Source organism: Crinia signifera, chromosome 6 (genome assembly GCF_055691185.1).
Source record: "Crinia signifera chromosome 6, ASM5569118v1, whole genome shotgun sequence".
NCBI lineage: Eukaryota > Metazoa > Chordata > Amphibia > Anura > Myobatrachidae > Crinia > Crinia signifera.
In genome coordinates this window covers 167,853,233-167,879,744 of record NC_139222.1, presented here as the reverse complement: position 1 = coordinate 167,879,744, position 26,512 = coordinate 167,853,233, and the positions used below count along the sequence as shown (strand labels likewise).

Below are 26,512 nucleotides of genomic sequence, written 5' to 3'. Positions count from 1 at the left end.
TTCACAGGTATCCGCGTCCGCTCGCCTCGCTGCGCTCGCCACACTATATAAAATCAACTCCACGCCGACGTGGATAGTGGGGGTATGAAACGGTCGGAGGACGTGTACCGCTGCGCTCGCCACGCTTTGGGTTGGCATTGATAGTGGGGTGGCGTTAACAATGGGGGGCATTTAGCCATCAGGGTGGGTATACAATTAAAAATGGGGTCTGAGGGGCCATTTCACATATGAAACAGGCATCTGGGTGCCTTCATATATTAAAATCGCGTCAAATCGCATCGTATGCAATCTGATTGTATGTGATGCGACTTGACGTGATTTTTAGGTGCGATGAAGAAAATCGGGCGCCCAGATAAGTCGCAAGTTTTTTTTGTAGTTTTGCAGCCAAATCATTCTCCACCCGCTGTCACATTTCTAGATCATCTGCTCCTCATGAAAAAATGTCAACGCAATGTCATATGCAAAGAGATCATTGAGAGTAATCCTTAAGCCACAATAGTTCTTAAGGGCAGCCATGATGGTTGAATGAAGCACAGCTACTTAAAATAAAATAAAAGTTGCTTATGCATTTCAATGAACAACCTAATAATGGTACAAAGTTAATATTTCAAAGATATTATCTGTTGCAGTCTCTTTTCCAATCTGGAATACTTATCTAGATTGGCCTATACATCTTGTCCTTAGATGCTTGGACCTTTTCCCTGTACTTCTAGAACCAAGCGCATTGTAAGTGAATTTGAGGAGGTTGCTAAATTTAGACTAAAAGCACTGGATTGTGCTTCGTAAATGATTGAGTAGGTTAAATTGCACTGTACAGTACATGAACAAGTGTGTGAGTAGTTTTCCATTCAATAACATAAAATCAGATATCTGCTAAGAAAAAAAAAAAAAGCTGTATAAACTAATGTAAAATATGTTGAAGCAGAAAATTAGTAAAGGTGCCCGTACATGGTACAATTGCTGTGTGTGACGAGATAAAACCAGGGTTGCCGACTTATAAATGCTCCTCTCCGGGAGAAGCCCGGAGAGGAGACTTTCCTTACCCGATCGGGGGGCGGGGCTTGACTGTGACGTCATTAAGCCCCGCCCCCATTATGGGAAACATGAAAAATGACATCTCTATGGAGGGGGCGGGGCTAAAATGACGCGATTGTGCCATTTTAGCCCCGCCCCCTCCTCTGAGACCCGCGGATTGCGGCATTTAAATGCCGCGATTCGGGGGACTCAGGGGGGTCCCCCAGATTCCGGGAGGATTGCCCACCCTTCCGGGGGGCCGGGAGGAGGACCCGATTTTCGGGAGACTCCCGGGAATTCCGGGAGGGTCGGCAACCCTGGATAAAACCTATCGCACAGCACAAAAATAAGCTGCATATACTTTTTGGACTAGATTGCATCGCATCTAGTGCAAAATGCACCGTGTATGGGCACCCGAACAGAGATAAAATGACTCTTGTGTACACGAGTCCTTGTATCTCTATAAAAAAAATCGCAGATGCTGTGTATGTATATATCCTAATGGCTGCAATGATCTAGGAAGTATACATATTACTGCTATTACTTTATATTTTGCTTTATTCACCAATGATTATGTATGTAAACACCAGAGATTTTCAGCAATATAAAGGAATGGTATATGGTTTACACATACTTAAAATAAAAAAGTGCATAGCACATCCTGAAATACAAAACCAGCAAGTAGCTGACCAATTTTACACCAGTCTGAAACAGATTACAATGAAAAGCTTAGAAAATAAATAAATTCCCAACCTGCAGGGATGATACATGTATAGAGACAACATTATACAGAACTACATTTTGTAACTTGCCTCTTCTTAAACCTGCACAGTAAATGATGAGGTACATAAAAGATAGGCAGTGTAGTAGTATTTATAGTAAAAGTAGACACCTTACACCGTGGATAAGGCTGTTGCTTCCTTTCCGCAGCCTTTTATCACCACCTACGCTGAATACTGTAATTGTTTTTTTCTTTCCCACCTTCATTTATTTTGCCAATTCGTTTTCGTGTCGTTTTTTTAAACTCCACAGCATATTGCAGAACATCTCATAACAAAAAAATGTAAGTCCAGTTGAAACAGCAGCTTTCAGTAGGCTTGGAGAAAGTCCTTTAAAAAAGCCACGAAACCCCTCTTCCCTGTGTATGCAGGACGCACAGTCCACAAGCCCATTGTATGTCCTGACCTGTTGGAGTAGAGTCAAACACACAATCTGGATGTTTTAAATACACAATTATGGTGCATGATATAATAGTTAACTTGCTGAATCATGGGGCCCATTGGATCAGTGGTTCTCAAACTCGGTCCTCAGGACCCCACACAGTTCACATTTTTTCCAGGTCACCCGACTCATTACTCAATGACACATTTTAAAATATCCACAGGAGAAGCAAATTATTTTACTTGTTTCTATGAGACCTGTAAAACATGCACTGTGTGGGGTCATGAGGACAGAGTTTGAGAACTGTGCACTAGATGAATCACCCTATTTGTATGTGTAATAGTTATAGCAGTTTATTAAACATAGAAACTTGTTGATAAAAGGCTATAACTGGGAGCTTAAATACACATGCAGACACTTATGGCAACCCATCAAGGCACACTGACAGTCCAGTGAAGGCTAACCTTGACACTCCTGCTGTTGTTGAACTACACATCCCAGCATGCCCTGCATCAGTTTTAGCATGGCCAAATAGCAAAACTGAAGCAGGACATGCTGGGAGGTATAGTTAAACAACATCTGGTGTTAAGGTTAGCAATCACTGGTCCAGGTTGTAAGGCTAGCCATATTTAAGCACAGGTGACATTAAGTATCTCAGTTATTTTTATTTAACCATAAGACGTAATGTTGCCCACAGCAACCAATCAGATTCTACAATTTCTCGATTGCATCTTAGAAAATGACAAAATCTGATTGGTTGCAATGGGCAACATTACCTCTTTTCATTTTAGAACCTTTAGTAAATGTAAACCTTAATGTGCCTTGAAGTCAGAGCTTAGGAATCACTGCTCTATATGGATGAGTTAAAATACTAAAAAAGTTTGGTCATATTAGTTAATAACCGTACTCTAGTCACCTTTATATGCCAAATGGAGAAACCTCAGAGCCCCAAAATGCCCCGAGTACATGCCTCAGAGCCCCAACATGCCCCAAGTACATGCTTCAAAGCCCCATCATGGCTTTATATAATCAGGTAAGCCCAAGGGCCCCTCATGCCTTTTTACATAGCAATATCAAGTGTAAAGTGAACTGCAGTCTGTACAATACACTCACATAAAACCTTGGTCACCCTTACCCCAATCATGTGTCTAATGGCTTCACAACGTGCACTGTGGAGATGCCCAAACAAATACATCATGCAAACCTGAACTCTTTCTATTAAGAACAGTATGAGAGCCAAGCCACCATTAAATCTCCACGATTATGGCTGAAATACAAAAAGTAAGTGGGCAGCAGAGAGGGCAACCCAGTGTCGTACGGACAACAACATCCCCAGCACAACGCAGCACTGTGGGATTTCCAGACACCACCTATTTAGGATTAGGAGGACTCTGGACAGAGCCTCTGACTTAGGGCTGCCCAGAGGAATCCTGGGAAGATGGCAACATTCTCTACAGCCTTTGCTCATAAGCAAAACCTTACTTATCCTTTACTAATGTATCTGTTTCTCTGCACAGTTATATCCTATTTGCAGAGTGCAAGATACTGTTTATTAGTTTTTCAGAAAACAATTGTATTGGAGGATATTAAATTACAACAGGTTCATTATGGCTACAAGTAACACAAAATTGAAAAATTGACAAATTGACCATCTACATCAGGGCTGGGCAACACCGGCCTTCCAGATGTTAATGAACTACACATCCCAGGATGCTTTGCATTAGTTTTGCTATGTGGCCATGCTGAAACTGATGCAAGGCATGCTGGGATGAGTAGTTCATCAACATCTGGAGGGCCGGTGTTGCCCAGCCCTGATCTACATGGACCAATTTGTTGTTTTTTTATATAGTCATTAACACTGCTAATAGACATGCATAATGTGAACATCCAGATTCTAAAAACATTAATGCATTCATTACCTCTCCGAAGGCAGCTCTCGCCTGCTCAAAGCCCCCAACTTGAAGTCTTTTTTTGAAAAGGTCAAGTGGATAGGTGATCGTTTTACTGATTACTCCAGCCCCACTGCCACAGACAAAGTTCTTGATGTGGTTATCTTGTTAAAAAAAAAAGGAGAGGAAACAAACACATCTCCATCATAAATATTAAAGCTCACTACAACTTTGACAGGTGACAGGGGTATCTGCATCTTTTACTTGAAATGCTTATTTGTTGGCCAATTTCTCAGCATGGTCATCCCCCCTCCCCCCCCTGAACTTGCACAACTCTAAGTTTGACTTGGCTTCCCCACAGTGGCAGTGTACAGGATCGCATGCAATAAATCACATGCAGAAGGACCATATACGATGTATCGTATGCGATCGTGCTGCCCAAGAAAGTTCCAGGTGGCTCACGGTAGATCGGATGGCCATACACATGTTGCGGCTTCTCGCAGTAGTGTATGGCCACCTTTAGTAATGACCACAGCTGTGCACCAGCTAGACTATTTGGAAAATAGGGACCATTGGTAGATCTTGAGGACCAGTTTGGCTACCCCTGCCAGAATTTTCACAGTATAGTCGTACATTCAAATGGCAACATTCATCACAATACAGTCTATGCAATAAGTTTTTTTTAAGAATGTCCAATTGTTTGAAGTGAGATAAAGTAGATAGAGATGACATGCAAACCAAATTTTTTTTTAAACAAGAAAGCCGCCTCTTCAGCGCATGTGCAGCAGCCTACAAGCCAGAGAACGTCTGCCCTCTAGCGCAGTGCCGCCGGTCGTCAACCCCTCCTCCGCTCCCACCTGCTGTATAGGAGCCAGAGAGAGGAAAGAGCAGGTCCGTCGTGGTGAATGGTGCTGCTGCTGCTGTGTGCTCCAGGTCACTTACTGCTGAGTGTGCACTGCACAGTGACCGGGAGCACGCTGCCCCCCACTCCTGGATAGATACTCACAGGAGGGAGGGGGAAATGCGCCTGTGTGAGAGCGCAGCTGTGTCCTTGGTGGTGGAGCAGCTCAGACTGGAGTGGACGCATCAGAGCGGGTAAGTGTCAAACTCTCTGCCTATGTGTGTGTGTGTGTGTGTGTGTGCACTGGCACATTGCAGCCCATCATTAATTGCTGTGTCCCATGATAATAAGCAGGACATATGCCCTAAGACTGAGTGCTGCCCCCCTGTGCAGGCAGCGTGTGCCCTAATGCACTGCAGTTCACAGCAATAGCAGGAGGGAAATGCTACTGCTGAGTATACAATAATTGAATGCAGTGACAATAATTTATGATAATAAAGAGTGGACACAGTCCTACAGATACAACCGGCCCTTTGAGGGTGACCAAACTGCTGATGCGGCCCCCAATGAATTTGAGTTTGACACCCCTGGCCCTATACTAAATTAATCATGTTATTAAGGGGGAGACAGATCAAGCCATGGAGAGAGAACATTGCGTAAAGCAGTTTGTGGCTTATCTATCACTGTCTTTGAAAATACAATTACAAGCAGTTTGGTTGCTTTTGTGCAACTGCTAACCCTTTACCTCTCCCAAAGGCTTGATACATCCTGCTCTTAGTATAAAATGTGGCACCCCAATAAGGACTTATCTTGCTAGGGCACTGACTGGGGATATGGTTCAGGGTCCATTGTAGTTTATTTGTATGGTGCAATAAATCTGGAAGTCATAGGCCAACAGCATCTCCATTGCCTGTGCGTGGTGCCATTTTGGATACGCACAGAAGAGCTAGGGCTACACAGAGTCATCATGACTCATTTGCATACCGTATAGCGGTCCCAGGACTGCCACACTGCCTCTGCTTGTGGCTACTAGGATGAATAGCAAGTAAACCCGTATTAAAGTGTATTTCAATTTCTGAAACACCCATACAAGTAGTAAGCAATAGTATTGGTGCACTAAGAGTCTTATGATGACAAATAAAATAACTTATTATTTTTGATGAAGTGTGGAAATAGTAAAAAAAACAATAAGTGAAAAAGAGAATAAGAATATATCCTATTTGCACTTTTCCTTACACATCAGCTGACTGAATGCAATTGGGACACTCCAGCCATGTAATGTAGCAGACAGTGACATTAGAGACATTAGACACCCTGCTCTTGGAGTCTAAATAAATAAAAGTCTGCGTGAGGTTATGACCGCTGTGACAGAACTAAACGTTTTACAAAGTTACTTCAGATGTTAGTCACCTCCTTTGTCCTGGCTCAATGATGATAAACAATCCCATATTCTCTTTAATAAGTTGTAGGAGGAGAACTGAAGACCAGCATAAGGGAATACTGCAAGCAGAGTGGGACAGAGGCCACGATAGAATGTGAAGAATCCTTCTGTTCTGTACATTGTGCTGATGGCATGGTGCAAGGTCTTATACACCTGGAAAACAATTACATGGTTGGATTTGTCTTACATACTGGTAAAACAACTGGCAGAATAAGCATTAGATGTCCACAGTATAAAATAAGTTATATAATCATTCCCACATGGCTTTTACCCTTTACAGTAAGAAAACAACAAAGCTTCACTTATGGTTTATAAACATGAGATTAGCGTGTACCAAAATATAGGTTGGCATAGATATCCAGTGCACAATATTCAGATTGTCAGAATGCTAGCAGCCAGGGTTGGACTGGCAATCTGCCACTTCTGGCAAATGCCAGAAGGGCTGATGACCTGCTGGGACGGTTTTCTCTATACCCGAAAAGGTAGTTTGCCAGCAGCAGTGTGCACCGCCTCCTGGGCATCACTGTGCTGAGCGGACGGCCACTTAATTTGTATATGATGTGATGACACAGCTGCGTCATGACGTGACAGCTACTAAGGGGTGAATTTATGAAGCTTGGAGAAGTGTTATCTATCCCCATAAAGAACGTTATGAGCAAGGTGATAATGGTTCAGCCAATCAGCTCTTACCTGTCAATTTACATATTGTAGCTGATTGGCTGAACCATTATCACCTTGCTCATAACGTTCTTTATGGGGATAGATAACACTTCTCTAAGCTTCATAAATTCACCCCTAAGTCCCTCTAGTCTGAGCGTCGCCGGCTTGGGTGGGGAGGGGCGGAGCAGACAGGCATGGGGGGGAGTTGGGCGGAGCCGACAGTTATTTGTGGATGTCTGACCGACCGTCTGACATCATGGCACAAGCTGTCATCTGCCTTCCAAGTTTCCGAACTGCATGGGAAGAGCTGAGCGGCCGGGCAGAGGCCATCGGGCGCAGCACAATGTGGACTGGAGTCTGGACTCACAGCAGCGGCACCTGCTTGAGATGAGTGACCCACTGACTGACTGCAGTGTGACCTCCTCTCTGGACTGACTGGCTGTGGCTGCTGCAAAGGAGAGGAGCACATGAGATACATTTACAGTTTTACACCCACGACCACCATGTCACCCATCCAGGAATGATTGCCAATTTATTTTGTTAAATCACAGTACCAGACTGCTTCTTCTTATGCTAGGGATCTTTTACATTGTTAGGCAGACCCTGGCCCTGCTGATGGGACTTGTAGTTCTGCAGTGGGATAAAAAAAAAAAAAGTTGAATTCTATAGAGTGACTGTGGTCCAAGCCTAAAGTGTTATTCTGGAGGACCCACATGTGTATTAAGGATATATCCATGATGAACCAGGAATCATTACCCTAAGTACAGTAGATGCACAGAGGCACAATGTTTAATAGGTATGCATTACAGTGTGTAATGGGCATAACAAATTGTGTAGCCTTATATTTAATGGGCATTACGGTATGTGTCATAATGTGTAATTGGCATTATGGCATGTGCCTTTATGTGTAATGGGTTTTCTAAAATCTGTAATGGGCATTACAGTGTGTAGTATAATGTGTAATTCCGCGCCCCTTTCCATTAGGCCACACCCCCTTTTTGATGCGCAGCAGGTGGGCCTGTGTGCTCAAAATGCCAGGGCCGATTTTTGGTCCCAGTCGGGCCCTGCCAGCAGCTGCATCCTGGTACATTTCGGTAGGTAATCTAACCCTAAACCACCCCTCCCACAGGTTAACCCCAGGATTTAATGCCAGGATACTGACATGAGATGTGTGGTGGTGACTTGTATGACTATTCAGTAAATGTTTGGGGACTGTATTAACTATTTTGGAAAGCACAAATGCCAATATTAAATACATTTATTTAGCTCTATCCTCTTATCTCTTTGCTAAGTGGACTTTTATCTTTGTCTCTTCTTTATTTTGTGCTTTAAAAGTCTTTATTGAAATGTCATGTTGGTACTTGTGTAGTTTCACGGCGCCACCGCGCGCACAGTGAAACTTTGAAACTTGGCAGTCTGCCAGACTCTGTGTTTACTGTGCTGGTGCCGCTCTAGCTGTTCTCAGCGCAGCGCGTGGCTGCTTTCCTTATGTAAGCTACGTTATCAGCATAGCGCTGGGCAGCAGCAGTGCACCCAGCGCTGACAGGTCACTGTGATACTTGTAGTTCCACAGTGAAATAGGCAGTCCTGCGCACCGCTGACAACCCGGCAATTTAGACTCCTCCGGCAATTTAGAAGTCTAGATTTAGACGTCTAAATCCAGACTCCCTGCAAACCGCTAAGATGGGGGCATCTAAATTTAGACGGTAAAGCGTCTAAATTTAGTAGGGTCTAGGGGTACACTATTCAACCTGTTCACAATGACACTAGTCGACGTAACAGCTGTCGACCTTGTTAATTCCACTATCCACGCCCCACTATCCACGTCGGCGTGGAGTTGATTTTATAAAGTGTGGCAAAGGGGGACGTGGATACCTGTGAAGCCCGCGAGGGGACGCGGATACCTGTGAAGGTATCCGCGTCCCCTCGCGGGGCTCGCTGCGCTTGCCACGCTTCGGGCTCGCCACACTTTATAAAATCACGCCGACGTGGATAGTGGGGGTATGAAAAGGTCGTAGGACGCGTACCGCCGCCGCTCGCCACGCTTTGGGTTGGCGTGGATAGTGGAATTAACAAGGTCCACAGCTGTTACGTCGACTATTGTCATTGTGAACAGGTTTAATAGTGTACCCCTAGACCCTACTAAATTTAGACGCTTTACCGTCTAAATTTAGATGCCCCCATCTTAGCGGTTTGCAGGGAGTCTGGATTTAGACGTCTAAATCTAGACTTCGAAATTGCCGGAGGAGTCTAAATTGCCGGGTTGTCAGCGGTGCGCAGGACTGCCTATAAGTACCACAGTGACCTGTCAGCGCTGGGTGCACTGCTGCTGCCCAGCGCTATGCTGATAACGTAGCTTACATAAGGAAAGCAGCCACGAGCTGCGCTGAGAACAGCTAGAGCGGCACGCGCACAGTAAACACAGAGTCTGGCAGACTGCCAAGTTTCAAAGTTTCACTGTGCGCACGGTGGCGCCGTGAAACTACACAAGTACCGTCATGTTTAAACTGCACCATTCAAGATCAAATTTAATTTTTTGACATAGGCTATAGATTATATTTTAAAAACCTCTGAAGTCATCTCTCTCTGGTTATAAATTCAGTGAAATCTGCATCCATATTGAATCCTCGGTCGAGTTGGGATTGAAAAACAACATTTAGTTGGTTCCAAGCACTGGCTCGCTCTATTTTTCTATGAAACTTAAGGTAACCTGTTTAGATTCATTATTACTATTGGACATGCCAACTCTTTGTAGGTTAATGTAAAATTAGATATAAGGAAAAGCTATGCAGTGGCAAACAGATCATGAAAACTCAGATTTCCTTTGCAGAAGCAGGGGCGTGACTTCCATAATTGGTTGCGCTTAATGCACCCCAGAACAGGAATAAACATGTGCCACTCCCTCTCATAGGTTCCCCACTCTGGAGTCTTGCCTCAGCCTAGAGATGTATCTCCAGCAAGAAAACAGCAACAATGTGCATAAAAGGGACAGGGCACAGGCTCTTTCTCCTCATACACATGGGGTTTGCTGAAGCAGCAAGAATGTGAAGCCCCTCCCCCATACACTATTGCGACTTCTCCCCTGGAGGAGACGCAGCCGATCCCCTCTTGAGCCGCATGGGAAGCAGGATTGCATGCAGTGCTTTTGCATGAGTTGTATGGCATACAATCCCATTCCCTGGCTGTCTTCGTCGGAGGACAGATATGCAAGCAAGTCCGATCTCCTATCTGATGTGCATAGGACCGCACATCGGATCAGATGTCAAACACCTACCATTTGGTTATTTTTCCACCCGATTTCTTGGCCAGATCCGTCGGATGCAAGAGAAAAGTGGCCAAATCAGACAAATGTATGGCCAGCTTAAGACCCTAATCAGCAATAGATAGTGTCTCACAGGGAGGAGAGGAAATTCCATGAAATATAGGTGTGATATGTGATCACACCCTATGTACATGCATGCACCAAATGCTTGCCTCTTAAGAACCTGATCACCATGGACCAAATTTTGCACTTTATGGTCCCTCCAGTTTTAAGTGCTCTGGACCTCTCAAAGCCTTACTCCAGCTCTGCTGGGTGCTATTGAGATATTGGCAGTGACTGTGGGGCTTATTCAGATCTGAGCTCAGTACAAATTTGTTTGGAAAATGGAAAAAAAAACATGTGCACTGCAGGTGGGGCAGATGTAACCTGTATAGAGAGAGTTAAATTTGCGTGGGGTGTGCTGAAACTGAAATCTAAATTGCATTGTAAAAATAAAGCAGTCAGTATTTTCCCTGCACAGAAACAAAATAACTCACACAAATCTAACTCTCTCTATACATGTTACATCTGCCCCACCTGCAGTGCACATGGTCTTGCCCATTTTCCAAACAAATTTGTACTGAGCTCAGATCTGAATAAGGCCCATTCCTTTACATGCCAAATTTAAGCAATTATTCATTGCTTTAAAAAAAAAAAAAAAAAATATGAAGATTCACACCAATATTCATATTAATACCTTAGGCTCTCCCTGTGCAGCAAAACGTGTCCTTAGTGTATCCAGAGGCTGCACAGTCAGAGTCGCTGAGCAGGCAGCCAGACCACCACACAGAAAGTGCACTGCTGGGGCACGAAAGTCAAGAGTGGTGGAAGTGTGAAAAACTTCAGTTAGTAGCTCGAAACTCACAAACTGTGAAATGAAACAGAGACGCTTTTAGTTGGATCCCAAGACATTTTCCAGTACCAAGCATGGGGGATAATCTCATACATATCTGACCTGTACAGCCCCATAGGAAACAGACAGAAGCTGGGCAGGGATGTGTCCCTTCCAGAGTCCATACACGCCTTCCTCTTTCAGGATCAGTCTTGCTGCCTGCAGGATACCTCTGTACTTCCCCCGAACACCATGTATAGTCACACCCTCGATCTGCAGCTAGGTGAAACAATAGTGGAGGGTAAGAATGACTTCTACTGCTTTCAGACCGCAAATGCAGGGTCGCACCGGGACTTTGAAATGGTTCAGTTCCATTGCGGACTGTTCACATTGCTGACATCATCCGGGGGCATGAAGGAGGGGCATCGGGAGGCAGCGCTTAGAGCTGGCACTGCTCCAAGCACTGCCTCCTCCGTAGTGTGAACGGGAAAAGGGAAACCCGATTTACCCGTTCACACCGCAAAGCAACACAGAAACGAACCGGTAAGAACCCTTATTTTTAACCAGTTCTTTTTGCCGTGTTGCTACCGGTTTGCTGTAACAGGTAACCCCTTTCACATCGCACCAATTACCGGGTCGAACCGGCAACAAACCGGCATGAACCCGGTAATTAGGTGAAAGGGGTATAAAAGAAAGGAACAATAAAGAATGGATGCCTCAACACATAAGTGGTATGAGAATCCCAGATGAGAAGCCATAGTTACTTCCTTACAGACTTATAACCAAATCAGTCAGTTCAATACCTGAAATCGAATTTTAATGACATCCAGAGGGCTAATAAAGGCTCTTGTGACCAGTCCAGAAAGAGACCCAGCAGTAGCTACTTCAGTGACAGAGAGACGGCACCCTTCCGAGCCAGGGTCATATCCTACCATCCTCCAGGAGACCTTTTAGCAAAGAAATAAGGATGTACAAGATGTCTTGGAAAATAAGCACAATAAATTGGATTACATCCTTCTAGCATGAGATGTAGTGGGTGTATATACACTACACAAGATCTGTGTCTCTCATCCACACTCATTGCTAGCTCCCATTCACAATTGTACAACTTCTTCGGGCAGCACCCACCCCATGGAATGCCCTTCCAAGCACATTAAGTCTCATCTAGCCGCCAAACTTTCAAGCGTTCACCTCTTCAGGCAAAACCCCCACATAACCTCAATTAGCATTCATATCTAATTGCATCCCATCAGGATGGTCTTGCAATCTGGTGGGACTGCCATGCTATGGAATCCTATCCTTATGTATCCCTCCTATTATCCCTATAGATTCTAAGCTTGCGAGGAGGGGATGCGGTCATTTGGTCTACTGCATTATGGTAGAAAGTCATTAGGTCGAATCCATTAGGTCGACATGCTAAAAGGTCGACATGACTCTAGGTCGACATGGGAAAAGGTCGACATGATTCTAGTTCGAAAGGTCATTAGTTCGACAGGTCATTAGTTCGACAAGGTCATTAGTTCGACAAGGTCATTAGTTCGACATTGTCTATGTCGACATTCACAAGGTCGACATGGAGTTTTTCACTGTTTTTTGAGCCAACATGTGCCGACAGGCGGTATTTCATGCCCTACCATCCACTAGGGCGTGGTGGGAGAATAAAATAGTGTGCCGAGCGTAGCGAGGCACCGTGCCCGACGCATAGCGAGCGCAGCGAGCGATGCGAGGGGATGCAGTGCACTTTAAACTGTGTCCATGTCGACTGTGTTGACATTCAGGTAAAAAAACAGTGAAAAACCCCATGTCGACCTTGTGAATGTCGACATAGACAATGTCGAACTAATGACCTTGTCGAACTAATGACCTGTCGAACTAATGACCTTTCGACCTAGAATCATGTCGACCTTTTCCCATGTCGACCTAGAATCATGTTGACCTTTTAGCATGTCGACCTAATGGATTCGACCTAATGACTTTCTACCATAATGCAATAGACCAAATGATCCCAACCCGCGAGGAGGGCCCTCCCACCTCTGTCAGGTTGTTACAACCCAGTTTGTTTTATCATTGTTTCCTTTTGTAAAGCGAAATGGAATTTGCTGCGCTATAGAAGAAACTGAAAATAAATATACATAGGACTGGTTTATAAAGCCGCACACTAAGGTTTCTGTGGGCCAATGAAACTAACCAGCACAAGCAGTACAGGTGAGCCTATAAGCACAACTGCAAATGTTCAAATAGAGGTTACTAGTTCTGACATGATTTAAACTTAAAGCGTCCCTGTGAGCTGGAAATGAATTGCTCTTCTATGTGAAAGTCGCTTGTTTATCTTTGTGTTTGGGGGCCATTTTATATTCCAATGCCATAGGCAGAGGGAGGGGATATGGTCATTAGGTCATCAGTCAAAAAGTTGACCACTATTGGTCAACATATGAAAAAGGTCAACATGGTCAAACTATTTTTTAACTGACTTGTTCATAATTTACCATCCCAGTGGGCAGAGATGGAGGATAAAATAGTATGCCAATCGCAGCAAAGTACTGCGCCCAAAGCATGATGAGGAGACATTGGTACACTTACAGTGCCCATGTCAATCTTTGGCAGACACAAAAATGTAAAAACTCTTCTCGATATTTTTTAGGAGGGGGGGGGGGGGGGGGGGGCACGTTCCCTGGAGCACGTTCCACGGTCTTGTCTGGACCGGTTTTTACTTAGTCCCTAAATGCTGTTGTATACTCTTGTATTGTATGTTGTATACTACAGATTGTGCAGCCTACTTCAGGTAATGGGAAGGGAAGGAGAGATGGTCAGCCCCCATTTACATATTAGGGAAATGAGCCTAAAGGACCATCTACAATTCATGACCACCTTTAAAATCTACAATCAGGCATATTACATCCAAATGGAGGAATGGCTTCAGCCTATATACATAAAGGGTAAGGGCAATACCAACCTATAAATGTAAAGTTATGCCTTCTGTTCTGTAAGGAAGAACTCACAGAAATTTGCTTATATTAAGGATGCAGCCAGTAGCCAAAGTGAAGCCGGGTCTGCCCCTGGCATGAAATATACTTATCTGAGCCATAATAAACTGAACAGACATACTATTGTTCTGCTTTAACTTACGTTTATGAATCCTGCTATAAATATTGTTATATAATAATTTATTTGCAAATGAAGGCTTAAATAATCGGTGACCCTGCACTATGCACAGCCTGCTTAGCCTTCCGAACCTCATCACCACACAGCCCGCGGTATCACCCAGCCATACACGTTACTGCTCAGAGCGGTGACACGGCAATGGGGCACAAGAGCCATTCCCGAGCCTGCGGAGGCACTGCCCACGCCCACAGCCGGACTCACCTTCTTTCACACCCTACAGCAGGACAGCTGAGCTCTAGCCCGTCCCGCCTCCTCCACCCGCTGACGCCCACTTATATAACCAATAGGGAAAAAATACCGGGCAAGAGCTGCGTCCAATGAGAGCTGGAGACTGCAGCTCATTCATGCACAACCTGGCGACGCAGCACTAGAGGCAAAACTGCAGTTTGTGCGAACAGTTTAAGATTTGAGACATTTTATTGTAGCCACATTCTGAATACTCCACATTACACTTGTCTACGAATAAATGGGTGGTGGGAACGGACTCTAGCTGTAACCGGCTATATTTATTTTTAGCCAGTGCCTTTCTTTACGGTAGTTGCTACGGTTAGCATACGATACCTCCCAACTTTTTTTGCTGACCGGGCCCTCCGCAAGCAGCCGGAAAAAGGGCGGGGCCTCTGTAAAATGGAGGCGTGGCTTCGTTGGTTTGCCACAGCCATGGGCAAAGTGATTCACTTAACGGAGTTAAGAGTGGGACGCATGATAGTGATTTGGCTTATGAGTCATGACCATTTGGAATGTAATGTCTTGCAGGCAAAGACAGTGCATGGCTCAAAACACATTCAGGTGTAGATTTATTAAGCTCGGTGAAGTGATAAAGTGTCTGGTTTTTATCACCAGCAAATCAGATCCTACCTGTCATTTTTCAAACCAAGCCTGTAACTTTAGAGGAGGAGCTGATTGGCCGGTGATAACAAACCAGACACTTTACAACTTCACAAGATTAATAATGCCCCTTTCTGACCGCACTAAAAAAAATTTATTTTGCAGATTTTGAACAGTTTTAAAACGGTAATATGTGCGGTCTGAAAGGTGCAGAGTGGTTTTACCATTTCCAAAAAAAAAAACGGTTTTTGAAAACGGTAAAAAAGCAGGGTCCTATCCGTTTCAGACCCGTTTTTTATTTTTGCAGCCTGAACAGATCTCAAATGGTACCCAGGCAGGAGTGAACACTATTGGTCCCCAGCACAGTGCATACTTAATGAGCCGGCCACTCATTACATATGTGCATATGTAATCAGCCTCTCATTACATATGTACATATGTAATGAGTGGTTGGCTCATTAAATATGCACTGCACTGGCTCAGAGCAGATCAGCTACTGCTCACTGTCAGACCCCCTACCATTCCAGCATCCTGCAGCTCTCCTCCCTTCCTGCAGGGCGAGAGCTCCTGCTGGCAGTCTAGGTGCGGGCTCTGGTGCCTGATCCTCTCTCTCCCCATCGCATCTCCGGGATGTCTCATGCTGCTTTCTCACTGCAAACCTGCTTTAGACCAGGTATTTACATGCGATGTAAAAGGGGTTAAACTTGCTCTGACCCGTTTTAAAATAACTGTTTTAAATACCTGGTCTAAGCAGGTTTTACGGTGTGAAAGCAGCATAAATCTGCCCCTCAGTGTGCTGGCAGACCAGTAAGTGATTAAATGACAGTTCTCTGGGAGTTGGCTGCTGCTTGCTATCCAGTTTAAAGTTGCCCATACATGATGCTTTGCGACGCGCACTCCCGCGGGCATCCCATCACACAGTTCATAAAGTATATGCCCCACATACCTTTTGAACTAGCTTCGGATTGCATAGCACGCAATGCGATATGATATAGCCCAAAACGCATGCGATAATCGCAGTGTGTATGGGCACCTTTATAATGATTGTGCAGTGCATCTGGGGGAGGCAGGCAGCTGCTTATGCAATGATTGTTAATAATATACTAACATAGATTTACGTTGATATATTATTAATAATCATTGGTCGCATCTTAGTTACTGAATATGCACATTTACTCTGGCTGAGGAGAGAAAGTTTAACAGCCATGAAACACATATCACTCAGTCTGGAACGAAATCATATAAAATTGCAAAATGTAAAATTTTAAACTCCAGGTGGTGTGCCACAGTCACACTGAGCAGGAGCAATGAGCTGTACCGGGTACCTCAGGGACTTCACCTCCTGAAGGCTAGTTCACTGCTGAATGAATCTGATCCGAGTCATTGAGGCACTGAGCCTGTACAGTGAACTGTTTTGACTCACTGGCAGACTCAGGGATTTGTCCAGGCACAACAGCCGTGCCTCTGACTCATAGTTGCAGACTTTTTGGCTGCTATCTCTGGGAGAGGGCAGCCAGCTCAGTGAAGCAGGGGGTGGAGCCATGAACGGACTGCCCTATTGGAGGCATGTCTAGAGTGGTCGTGTCATTTTAGCCCTGCCGTGCAATGCCGGTATTTCAGTTTGCGGGAGATGGAGGGCAATGCAGGAGGGTTGCCCCCCATTTCTGGGGGTCTGGGAAGGGGACACGATTTCCAGGACCCTCCCGGCCATTCCAGGAGGGAAGGCAACCCTACCCTGACTCACTAGTGAGTCGTGACTGCTCCCTCCCAGGATGGCCAGCCGATAACAGCTGAGCTCAGCCCCGAGGTCAGTGATAGACAATCTTCCTCCGACATCTCCCAGCCCCCCGACTCCTGGACTGCAGAGGGACGGGACTCAAGTTTTGCCCGAATCGACTCCGGAAAGGTAGCTGTGAGTATAGTGCACACCCCGGGCTGGGCCCGGCATTGGGTCACAGCAGGAGAAAGGAGTCTCTGCCAGGCTGCGGGAGATCTGTCTGACCAGGGCGCAGGTAAGATGCGGCGGTGCATACAGCCACAACAACCCATTGTCCTCCCTTTAGTGTCCAAGTGGAGCCCTGGGCAGCATTGAGCCGCCGGGGACTGCATAGCGACTGGGGCGACAGCTGTGCCTTGCTGTCATGGGGAGTAATGGCTGTTTAGCACTGCTCTTCTATCCGGCAGGGTGCTTAACAGGAGAGTCGAGATCACCAGTGTCTGCTCTTCATCGATGCCGCAAAGACACCAAGGGGCAGTTGACCCAGGAGCTCCAATCCCAAGTTCCCAAAAGCTGTCATGTGACTCAAGTGCATTCTGTCCAGTCTGAATCCTGCTATCCAATTCAGGACCAAACTGCAGCCGTATACAGCATGCAGTCAGCTGCCAATGAAGGGGATCTAAAGGTGCCCATACACTGCCTGCGACGTCTCGCAGCAGTGTACGGACACCCGACAGAGTGCTAGCCGCCGGAACCTTCCCGGCGGCAGGGACACATGCGATCCGTTGTGAAGGATCGCATGCGTCCCTGCTTCCCTCCCGCTTCAGAACGGGTGGTCGGACGGCCAGCCAGTCCGACCACCTAGTCGGGTCCGATGCGCACGGGACCGCGCATCGGACCCGACTGCATGTCAGGGAGAGGCGATTTGGTCCGATTTAACAGGCCGATTGGTCGCAATCGGCCGAAATCGGACCAAATCGCCTCGATGTATGGGGGCCTTTAGGGGAGAGCTGAGAAAAGTTCAACGCCTTGAACAATTGTCTTCCATCTGAGAGAGATCCCAGAGGCTGATTTCTAGGCTCCAGGCTTACTACTTACCTGTTACCAGTACTGTCTACTGTATGTCCTGCTGCTGCTGCCATTGCTCCTGATTCACCCTTCTCCTAACAGATACCTTGCTTCTTCCATCTCTAACCCACCTGAGTTTTCTTCGGTTCCCAGGTTATAGCAAAGGATACCAGAACTATAGGTTCCCAGAATGTTACCCTAACCATCGGTTCCCAGACCAAAGCTAGAACCATTGGAACAGATCAATCCCTGAAACCATAGGTTCCTAGTCTGAAGTTACCGTTTCTCAGACCCATCCACAGTCTACAATTCCCACACTTAGCACTGGATAAGACCAACCATTTCAGTGTATTTCCAGAGCCACAGTTGGGTTCTGAATTACTCAAGCAGAGGACCATGAGCTACCCACCGGGTGCAGTAAAACCCATATCCCCTGGAGAAACCCACCAATAGGTTTAGACTCTCTGCCTCTGTCTTGAGCATCTGCCAACACTCTTCCCAGCTATGGAAAGAAATTACCAATATATCCCCTAAGCGCTGGTAGAAGTATAATCCTTTTCCTCTCAGATGGTTACCCAAAAAGAGAAAAAAGGAGTACAATAGTGTAATACAGTTTTTATACACAATGTAAATAAATGTTAGCAGATTCGTTTTGATATGACTCGTACCCTTTCCATATGTCTACTAATTTGTAGACAGTAGCGTTTTGTAAGGGGGCGGTCACGTCACCGGTGCATCAAGCTTTGTATCTTGACCCGTAAAGAGAAGAAGAAAACTGGATGGTGCAATACAGTTTTATTAACTTAAAAAAGTACATAAAAAAACAGCGGGATGGACGCTCACCAGATTGTGTGGTCCACACACAAAGATGCAGACTACAAGATGTTGTTACAAATGTGGAGGGTCCCAGGCGTCCCTGATCGTCTCCCAGGTTCCAGTCTCACCCAGCTGTTCTCTCCAATAGCCAACGTGTTTCGAAACACACTGTTTATTTATCAAGGCATATGGAGACTTTCAACTAATACCTCTATTTATACCCCTATACGTTATACCTAATGCCAGACATGGAGTATACCTACTAGCTAATACATTACACAAACATTGTAGTGAACATATACAGTCCATTTCGTGTCTTCTCTTAGACTCGCGGTAAAATACCGCTACTTCCGGGTTCCTGGTTGACGCGATACCGGAAGTGACGCTTGCGTTCCATCTCGCGTACTTCCGGTTCCGTTTTGCGTTCCAAATGCCGGGAGCTTGTGATGGTAATGTTGTTTGCGTTCCACGTCCTGTGCTGCGTGTCAAATACCAGGAACTTGTATTGGAAGCATTGTGTATCGTGGATCTCACATCACTTTACAGGATTGTAATTATAGAATCCCGTTTCCTCGTTTAAAGTGCCAAAGTGAGAGAAATAATGTAGAAAAAGGGGAGGTATTAGTATATTAATTTAAAATGCATAAAATACAATACATATATTCATTTTAAAAAATGTATTAAAATTTTTTTATTAACCCCTTCCTGACAGAGCCAGTTTTTGCCTTCCTGACAGAGCCCTTTTTTTCAAATCTGACATGTATCACTTAAGTGGGGATAACTTTTTTTTGCTTTTACTTATCCCAGTGATTTTGAGATTGTTTTTTCGTGACACATTGTACTTCAAATTAGTGGTAAATTTTGGTCGATACAGTCTGTGTTTTTTTGTGAAAAATACCAAAATGTCGTAAAAAAATGGAAAATTTAGCAATTTGCAAAATTTTAAATTTTCTGCTTGTGAGACAAATAATCATACCACTCAAAATAGTTAATAACTAACATAGACCATATGTCTACTTTATGTTTCCATCATTATTTCAACTTCCTTTTAATTTTTTTGGACACTAGGAGGCTTACAATATGAATAGCATATTCTCAAATTTTCAAGAAAATTTCAAACACTGATTTCTTTAGGGACCAGTTCAGTTCTGATGTGACTTTGAGGGACTTGTATGTGAGACACCCCCATAAATGATGCCATTTCAAAAACTGCACCCCTCACAGTATTCAAAACAGCATTTTGGAAGTTTGTTAACCCTTTAGGTGTTTCACAGGAATTAAAACAAAGTGTAGGTGAAATTTCAAAATTTCATTTTTTTTGCAGATTTGCAATTTTAATACATTTTTCTAAGGAACACAGTAGATTTTACTAGAGAAATGTGACTAAAAATTGATTCCCCCAATTCTTTTGTTTTCATAAATATCCTATATGTGGCCCTAGTGTGCACGTTGACCAAACCACAGGCTTCATAATAGAAGGAGCACCTACTTGATTTTGGAGCCTCCTTTTTATGAGATTATTTTTTAGGCACCATGTAGGTTTCTAGGCACTATAAGATGCTAAAATTTAGGAACCCCCCCACAAGTGACCCCATTTTGCAAACTACACCCCTCAGGGAATTCATATAGGGGTATAGTGTACATTTCAAACCCCCAGGGGTTTCACCAATTTTGATACAACTGGGCAGTGAAAATGAAAAATTACATTTTTTACACAAAAATGCAGTTCTGGCTCAAAATTTTTCATTTTCACAAGGAATGAAGGAGACAAAGCACCCCAAAATCTGTGCCCCAATTTCTCCCGAGTACGGCAATGCCTCACATGTGACCAAAAAATACCATTTGGGTGCATGGCAGGACTCAGAAGGGAAGGAGTGATTTTTGGATTTTGCAGCTCAGATTCTGGTGGAATGTTGCTGGGTGCTATGTCGCATTAGCAAGACCTCCCAAGCACCAATACAGTGGAACCCCCCCACAAGTGACCCCATTTTGCAAACTACACCCCTCAGGGAATTCATCTAGGGGTATAGTGTACATTTCAAACCCCCAGGGGTTTCACCAATTTTGATACAACTGGGCTGTGCAAATGAAAAATTACATTTTTTACACAAAAATGCAGTTCTGGCTCAAAATTTTTCATTTTCACAAGGAATGAAGGAGAAAAAGCACCCCAAAATCTGTGCCCCAATTTCTCCCGAGTACGGCAATGTCTCACATGTGACCAAAAAATACCATTTGGGTGCATGGCAGGACTCAGAAGGGAAGGAGTGATTTTTGGATTTTGCAGCTCAGATTCTGGTGGAATGTTGGTGGGTGCTATGTCGCATTAGCAAGACCCCCCAAGCACCAATACAGTGGAACCCCCCCACAAGTGACCCCATTTTGCAAACTACACCCCTCAGGGAATTCATCTAGGGGTATAGTGTACATTTCAAACCCCCAGGGGTTTCACCAATTTTGATACAACTGGGCTGTGCAAATGAAAAATTACATTTTTTTACACAAAAATGCAGTTCTGGCTCAAAATTTTTCATTTTCACAAGGAATGAAGGAGAAAAAGCACCCCAAAATCTGTGCCCCAATTTCTCCCGAGTACGGCAATGTCTCACATGTGACCAAAAAATACCATTTGGGTGCATGGCAGGACTCAGAAGGGAAGGAGTGATTTTTGGATTTTGCAGCTCAGATTCTGGTGGAATGTTGGTGGGTGCTATGTCGCATTAGCAAGACCCCCCAAGCACCAATACAGTGGAACCCCCCCACAAGTGACCCCATTTTGCAAACTACACCCCTCAGGGAATTCATCTAGGGGTATAGTGTACATTTCAAACCCCCAGGGGTTTCACCAATTGTGGTACAACTGGGCTGTGCAAATGAAAAATTACATTTTTTTACACAAAAATGCAGTTCTGGCTCAAAATTTTTCATTTTCACAAGGAATGAAGGAGAAAAAGCACCCCAAAATCTGTGCCCCAATTTCTCCCGAGTACGGCAATGTCTCACATGTGACCAAAAAATACCATTTGGGTGCATGGCAGGACTCAGAAGGGAAGGAGTGATTTTGGGATTTTGCAGCTCAGATTCTGGTGGAATGTTGGTGGGTGCTATGTCGCATTAGCAAGACCCCCCAAGCACCAATACAGTGGAACCCCCCCACAAGTGACCCCATTTTGCAAACTACACCCCTCAGGGAATTCATGTAGGGGTATAGTGTACATTTCAAACCCCCAGGGGTTTCACCAATTTTGATACAACTGGGCTGTGCAAATGAAAAATTACATTTTTTACACAAAAATGCAGTTCTGGCTCAAAATTTTTCATTTTCACAAGGAATGAAGGAGAAAAAGCACCCCAAAATCTGTGCCCCAATTTCTCCCGAGTACGGCAATGTCTCACATGTGACCAAAAAATACCATTTGGGTGCATGGCAGGACTCAGAAGGGAAGGAGTGATTTTTGGATTTTGCAGCTCAGATTCTGGTGGAATGTTGGTGGGTGCTATGTCGCATTAGCAAGACCCCCAAAGCACCAATACAGTGGAAGCCCCCCACAAGTGACCCCATTTTGCAAACTACACCCCTCAGGGAATTCATCTAGGGGTATAGTGTACATTTCAAACCCCCAGGGGTTTCACCAATTTTGATACAACTGGGCAGTGAAAATGAAAAATTACATTTTTTTACACAAAAATGCAGTTCTGGCTCAAAATTTTTCATTTTCAGAAGGTATGAAGGAGAAAAAGCCCCCCAAAATCTGTGCCCCAATTTCTCCCGAGTACGGCAATGCCTCATGTGTGACCAAAAAGTGCCAGGACTCAGAAGGGAAGGAGTGATATTTGGATTTTGCAGCACAGATTCTGGTGGAATGTTGGTGGGTGCTATGTCGCATTAGCAAGACCCCCAAAACACCAATACAGTGGAACCCCCCCACAAGTGACCCCATTTTGCAAACTACACCCCTCAGGGAATTCATCTAGGGGTATAGTGTACATTTCAAACCCCCAGGGGTTTCACCAATTTTGATACAACTGGGCAGTGAAAATGAAAAATTACATTTTTTTACACAAAAATGCAGTTCTGGCTCAAAATTTTTCATTTTCAGAAGGTATGAAGGAGAAAAAGCACCCCAAAATCTGTGCCCCAATTTCTCCCGAGTACGGCAATGCCTCATGTGTGACCAAAAAGTGCCAGGACTCAGAAGGGAAGGAGTGATATTTAGATTTTGCAGCACAGATTCTGGTGGAATGTTTGTGGGTGCTATGTCGCATTAGCAAGACCCCCAAAACACCAATACAGTGGAACCCCCCCACAAGTGACCCCATTTTGCAAACTACACCCCTCAGGGAATTCATCTAGGGGTATAGTGTACATTTCAAACCCCCAGGGGTTTCACCAATTTTGATACAACTTGGCAGTGAAAATGAAAAATGACATTTTTTTTTACACAAAAATGCAGTTCTGGCTCAAAATTTTTCATTTTCAGAAGGTATGAAGGAGAAAAAGCACCCCAAAATCTGTGCCCCAATTTCTCCCGAGTATGGCAATGCCTCATATGTGACCAAAAAATACCAGTTGGGTGCATGGCAGGACTCAGAAGGGAAGGAGTGATTTTTGGATTTTGCAGCTCAGATTCTGGTGTAATGAATGGTGGGTGCTATGTGGCATTAGCAAGACCCCCGAAGCACGGTGAAATGATGAACCTAATAATCCATAGATGTGTGGTATATTTTAAAACACTCCTTTATACATAGGCCGGGTTTGTCGGGGCAAGTTTCACAGTGGAAAATAGTTTCCTTTCTTATTCCCTTTTTATAGCAAACTTTGCACCTTTTTTGTGTCCTGCCCTTTCTTGCAGTGGAGGGGATTTCGTTAGGAAAATGCTGCCCTGGTACAATACGGGGGCCAGTACTAGAAGTACTGGGGCCCTCTGCCTGCTGGTTCCCAAATATTAGGCCCTTTATGACTGGCTGGTAGAACGGAACGGAATAGCACGTAAGCGTTATACAGTGCCATCTGGATGATATACACGGCCAGCTTCTTGTACCAGATTTTTGTTTTCCGCAGGGCACTGTACGGCTTCAGTACCTGATCTGAAAGATCCACTCCGCCCATGTACCTATTGTAATCCAGGATACAATTAGGTTTTGAGGTGTGGGTACTGGTACCTCGTACAGGGACGGAGGTGGTACGGTCTCCATGAATTGTTGTCAGTATAAGGACATCCCTCTTGTCCTTATATTTGACCAACAACATATTTTCGGTGCATATTCCCCTGCTTTCACCCCTTCTCATTACTTGGGCAATGTGCGTTTTTGGGAGGCCTCTTTGGTTCTTACGCACAGTACCGCAAGCTGCTGTACCTCTTGAACCAAGGGCCTTAAACAGGGGGATGCTAGTGTAAAAGTTATCCACATAGAGGTGATAACCTTTATCCAGGAAGGGGTGCACTAAATCCCAGACAATTTTTCCACTAACACCTACGAGGGAGGGGGGGCATTCTGGCGGTTCAATTCTTGAATCCTTCCCTTCATATACCCTAAACCTGTGGGTGTACCCTGAGGTGCTTTCACACAGCTTATACATTTTTATGCCATACCTTGCCCTCTTACTGGGAAGGTACTGGCGGAATTTAACCCTTCCTTTAAAATGTATAAGGGACTCGTCGATACAAATAAATTTTTCACGGATGTACATCTCTTCAAATTTGGCACTGAAATGATCAATGACCGGCCTGACTTTGAATAGCCGGTCAAAGGTGGGATCATCTCTGGGTGGGCACTGTGCATTATCATTGTAATGCAAAAATGTAAGGATCATCTCAAAACGAGCCCGAGTCATGGCCATACGGTAAAATGGGGTGCTGTACAGAACATCTGTACTCCAATATTGCCTAATTTCTGGATTTTTTACTATGCACATATGAAACACCAGACCCCAAAACGTCATCATCTCTACTGCATCTACAGGGGTCCACCTAGCAAATGATGACGTGGGGTTTTGAGCAATGAACTGCTGGGCATATAAATTAGTTTGGTCCACCATTAAATTTATAAAATCATCAGAGAAAAATAATTTGAAAAAGTCAATTTCTCTGAGACCTGTGGAATCAAATTGGATTCCTGGCATGGCCAAAAACTCAGGAACCTGGGGCTCAAAATTGTCTGGTGGTGGGGTCCATACGAGATCAATTATTGGGGGGGGGGGGTCTCAGCTGCTCTACGGGGGCGTCTTTGAGGGGGTCCCTCATCACCAGAGGAGGAAGAGGAGCTTAAGACGAAGCCTTCAAATTCCCCGCTTGCATCACTGGCTGTGTCAGAGTCAGAGGCAAGCATGGCATATGCCTCCTCCGCTGAATACATTCTTCTGGATGACTGGGATGACATTTGGGATGACATTTGGGATGACATTTGGGATGCCATTTTTATTTTTGTGTTTCTGGTAGTGAAATGTTTCAACACGTGTATAGTGTAGGGGGGGGGTACAAACTTTATTTCAACCCAGGGGGGTATGTAGTGTGTAGTGTGTATGTAGTGCAGAAAAAAAAATACTTTATACAGGAATTTGATCCCAATAAAAAAAAAAAAAATTGAAGGGGTTAAAAAAAATAAATAAATTGAAGGGGTTAAAAAAAAAAAAAAAAAAAAAGGTCCTGCGCCAAAAATTGAGCACAGATGTTGGTCAGTAACGTCCGTCACTGAACAGCGCTCAAAGGCAACAGGAATTTGATCAAAAAATAAAATAAAAATAGATCAACCCTGTGCCGAAAAAGCTGATCAGTGATGTACGTCACTAATCAGCGCACAGTGGCCACAGGACACCCACAAAATCACAGTGTGGGAAAAAAAAATATAAAAAAAAGACCCCACAGCACCCTCAAAAAAAAAAAAAAAAAGGTGATCAGTGATGCGACACTGATTACCAGTGAGAGGCAGCAGGTGCACAACCTTTGGCGCAACTGACAGTGCAACTGGCAGCAACTGACAGGTATATATATATATATAAAAAAAAAACCTCTGCACCCCCAAAAAGTTGCTGATCACCTCAGATATAGTGATCAGCACAAAAGGCGGGGGCAGCAGACACAAAATATAGCACTCTCTATCACTCTCTCTCTCTATCTCTCTATCTCTCACTATCTATCACTCTATGACACTGCAGCAGCAGCACTGACAGTAATATATATAAAAAATAACCCCTGCACCCCCAAAAAGTTGCTGGGGGTGCACAAAAGGGGGACAGCAGACACAAAATATAGCACTCTCTGTCACTATCTCTCTCTATCTCTCTATCTCTCACTATCTATCACTCTATGACACTGCAGCAGCAGCACTGACAGGTATTTATATAAAAATAAAACCCTGCGCCCCCAAAAAGTTGCTGATCAGTTAATTTATACTGATCAGCACAAAAGGGGGGGCAGCAGTCAGTTATATAAAAAATATATAGCACAATCTGTCACTATCTCTCTATCTCTCTATCTATAACTTTATCACACTGCAGCAGCACAAAATATAGCACTCTCTGTCACTAGCCCTCTCTATCTCTCTCTATCTATACTCGATGACACTGCAGCAGCACAACACAGCACAGGAAGTCACAGCAAGAAGTAGCAAGATCCAGGCAGTGATCAGGTAAGTATTTGGCAAGGTTCAGGTCAGTATACTGCGGCAGCTAGGCACGGTGACCGCACTGCACGCAATTCCAGACCGGAATGGCATCTGCAGTGCAGTCACCGTTCGTTTAAACCCCCCTCCATGGCTGTGATTGGTCCGTCGGTCCGACGA

At 44.6% G+C, this 26,512-nt stretch overlaps 1 protein-coding gene across 4 annotated transcripts; it reads right to left on the bottom strand.

The window, feature by feature from the left end:
- Positions 1-783: 783 nt before the first annotated feature.
- Positions 784-14,884, bottom strand: SLC25A19 (solute carrier family 25 member 19). 4 transcript variants are annotated; one of them, XM_083148030.1, is made up of 7 exons: positions 14,863-14,884; positions 11,943-12,086; positions 11,263-11,418; positions 11,005-11,175; positions 6,316-6,499; positions 4,095-4,228; positions 784-2,199 (listed from the first exon to the last, which is right to left on the bottom strand). In XM_083148030.1, the coding sequence occupies exons 2-7, from the start codon at positions 12,072-12,074 to the stop codon at positions 2,002-2,004; spliced, it is 975 nt and encodes a 324-aa protein (XP_083004156.1). In that variant the 5' UTR covers positions 12,075-12,086; positions 14,863-14,884; the 3' UTR covers positions 784-2,001. The 4 variants fall into 4 exon arrangements, with proteins under 4 accessions (XP_083004156.1, XP_083004152.1, XP_083004153.1 ...); XM_083148026.1 differs by lacking the exon at positions 14,863-14,884 and adding an exon at positions 14,600-14,651; XM_083148027.1 differs by lacking the exon at positions 14,863-14,884 and adding an exon at positions 14,503-14,625.
- Between the last annotated feature and the right edge of the window lie 11,628 nt (positions 14,885-26,512).

Coding starts and splice junctions, on each gene's coding strand:
- SLC25A19 (XM_083148026.1), bottom strand. CDS start 14,647: ATGAATGAGCTGCAGTCTCCAGCTCTCATTGGACGCAGCTCTTGCCCG. Junction 12,087..14,599: donor TTGGACGCAGCTCTTGCCCG/GTATTTTTTCCC, acceptor CTTTGCTAAAAG/GTCTCCTGGAGGATGGTAGG. Junction 11,176..11,262: donor TTTCCTATGGGGCTGTACAG/GTCAGATATGTA, acceptor TTCATTTCACAG/TTTGTGAGTTTCGAGCTACT.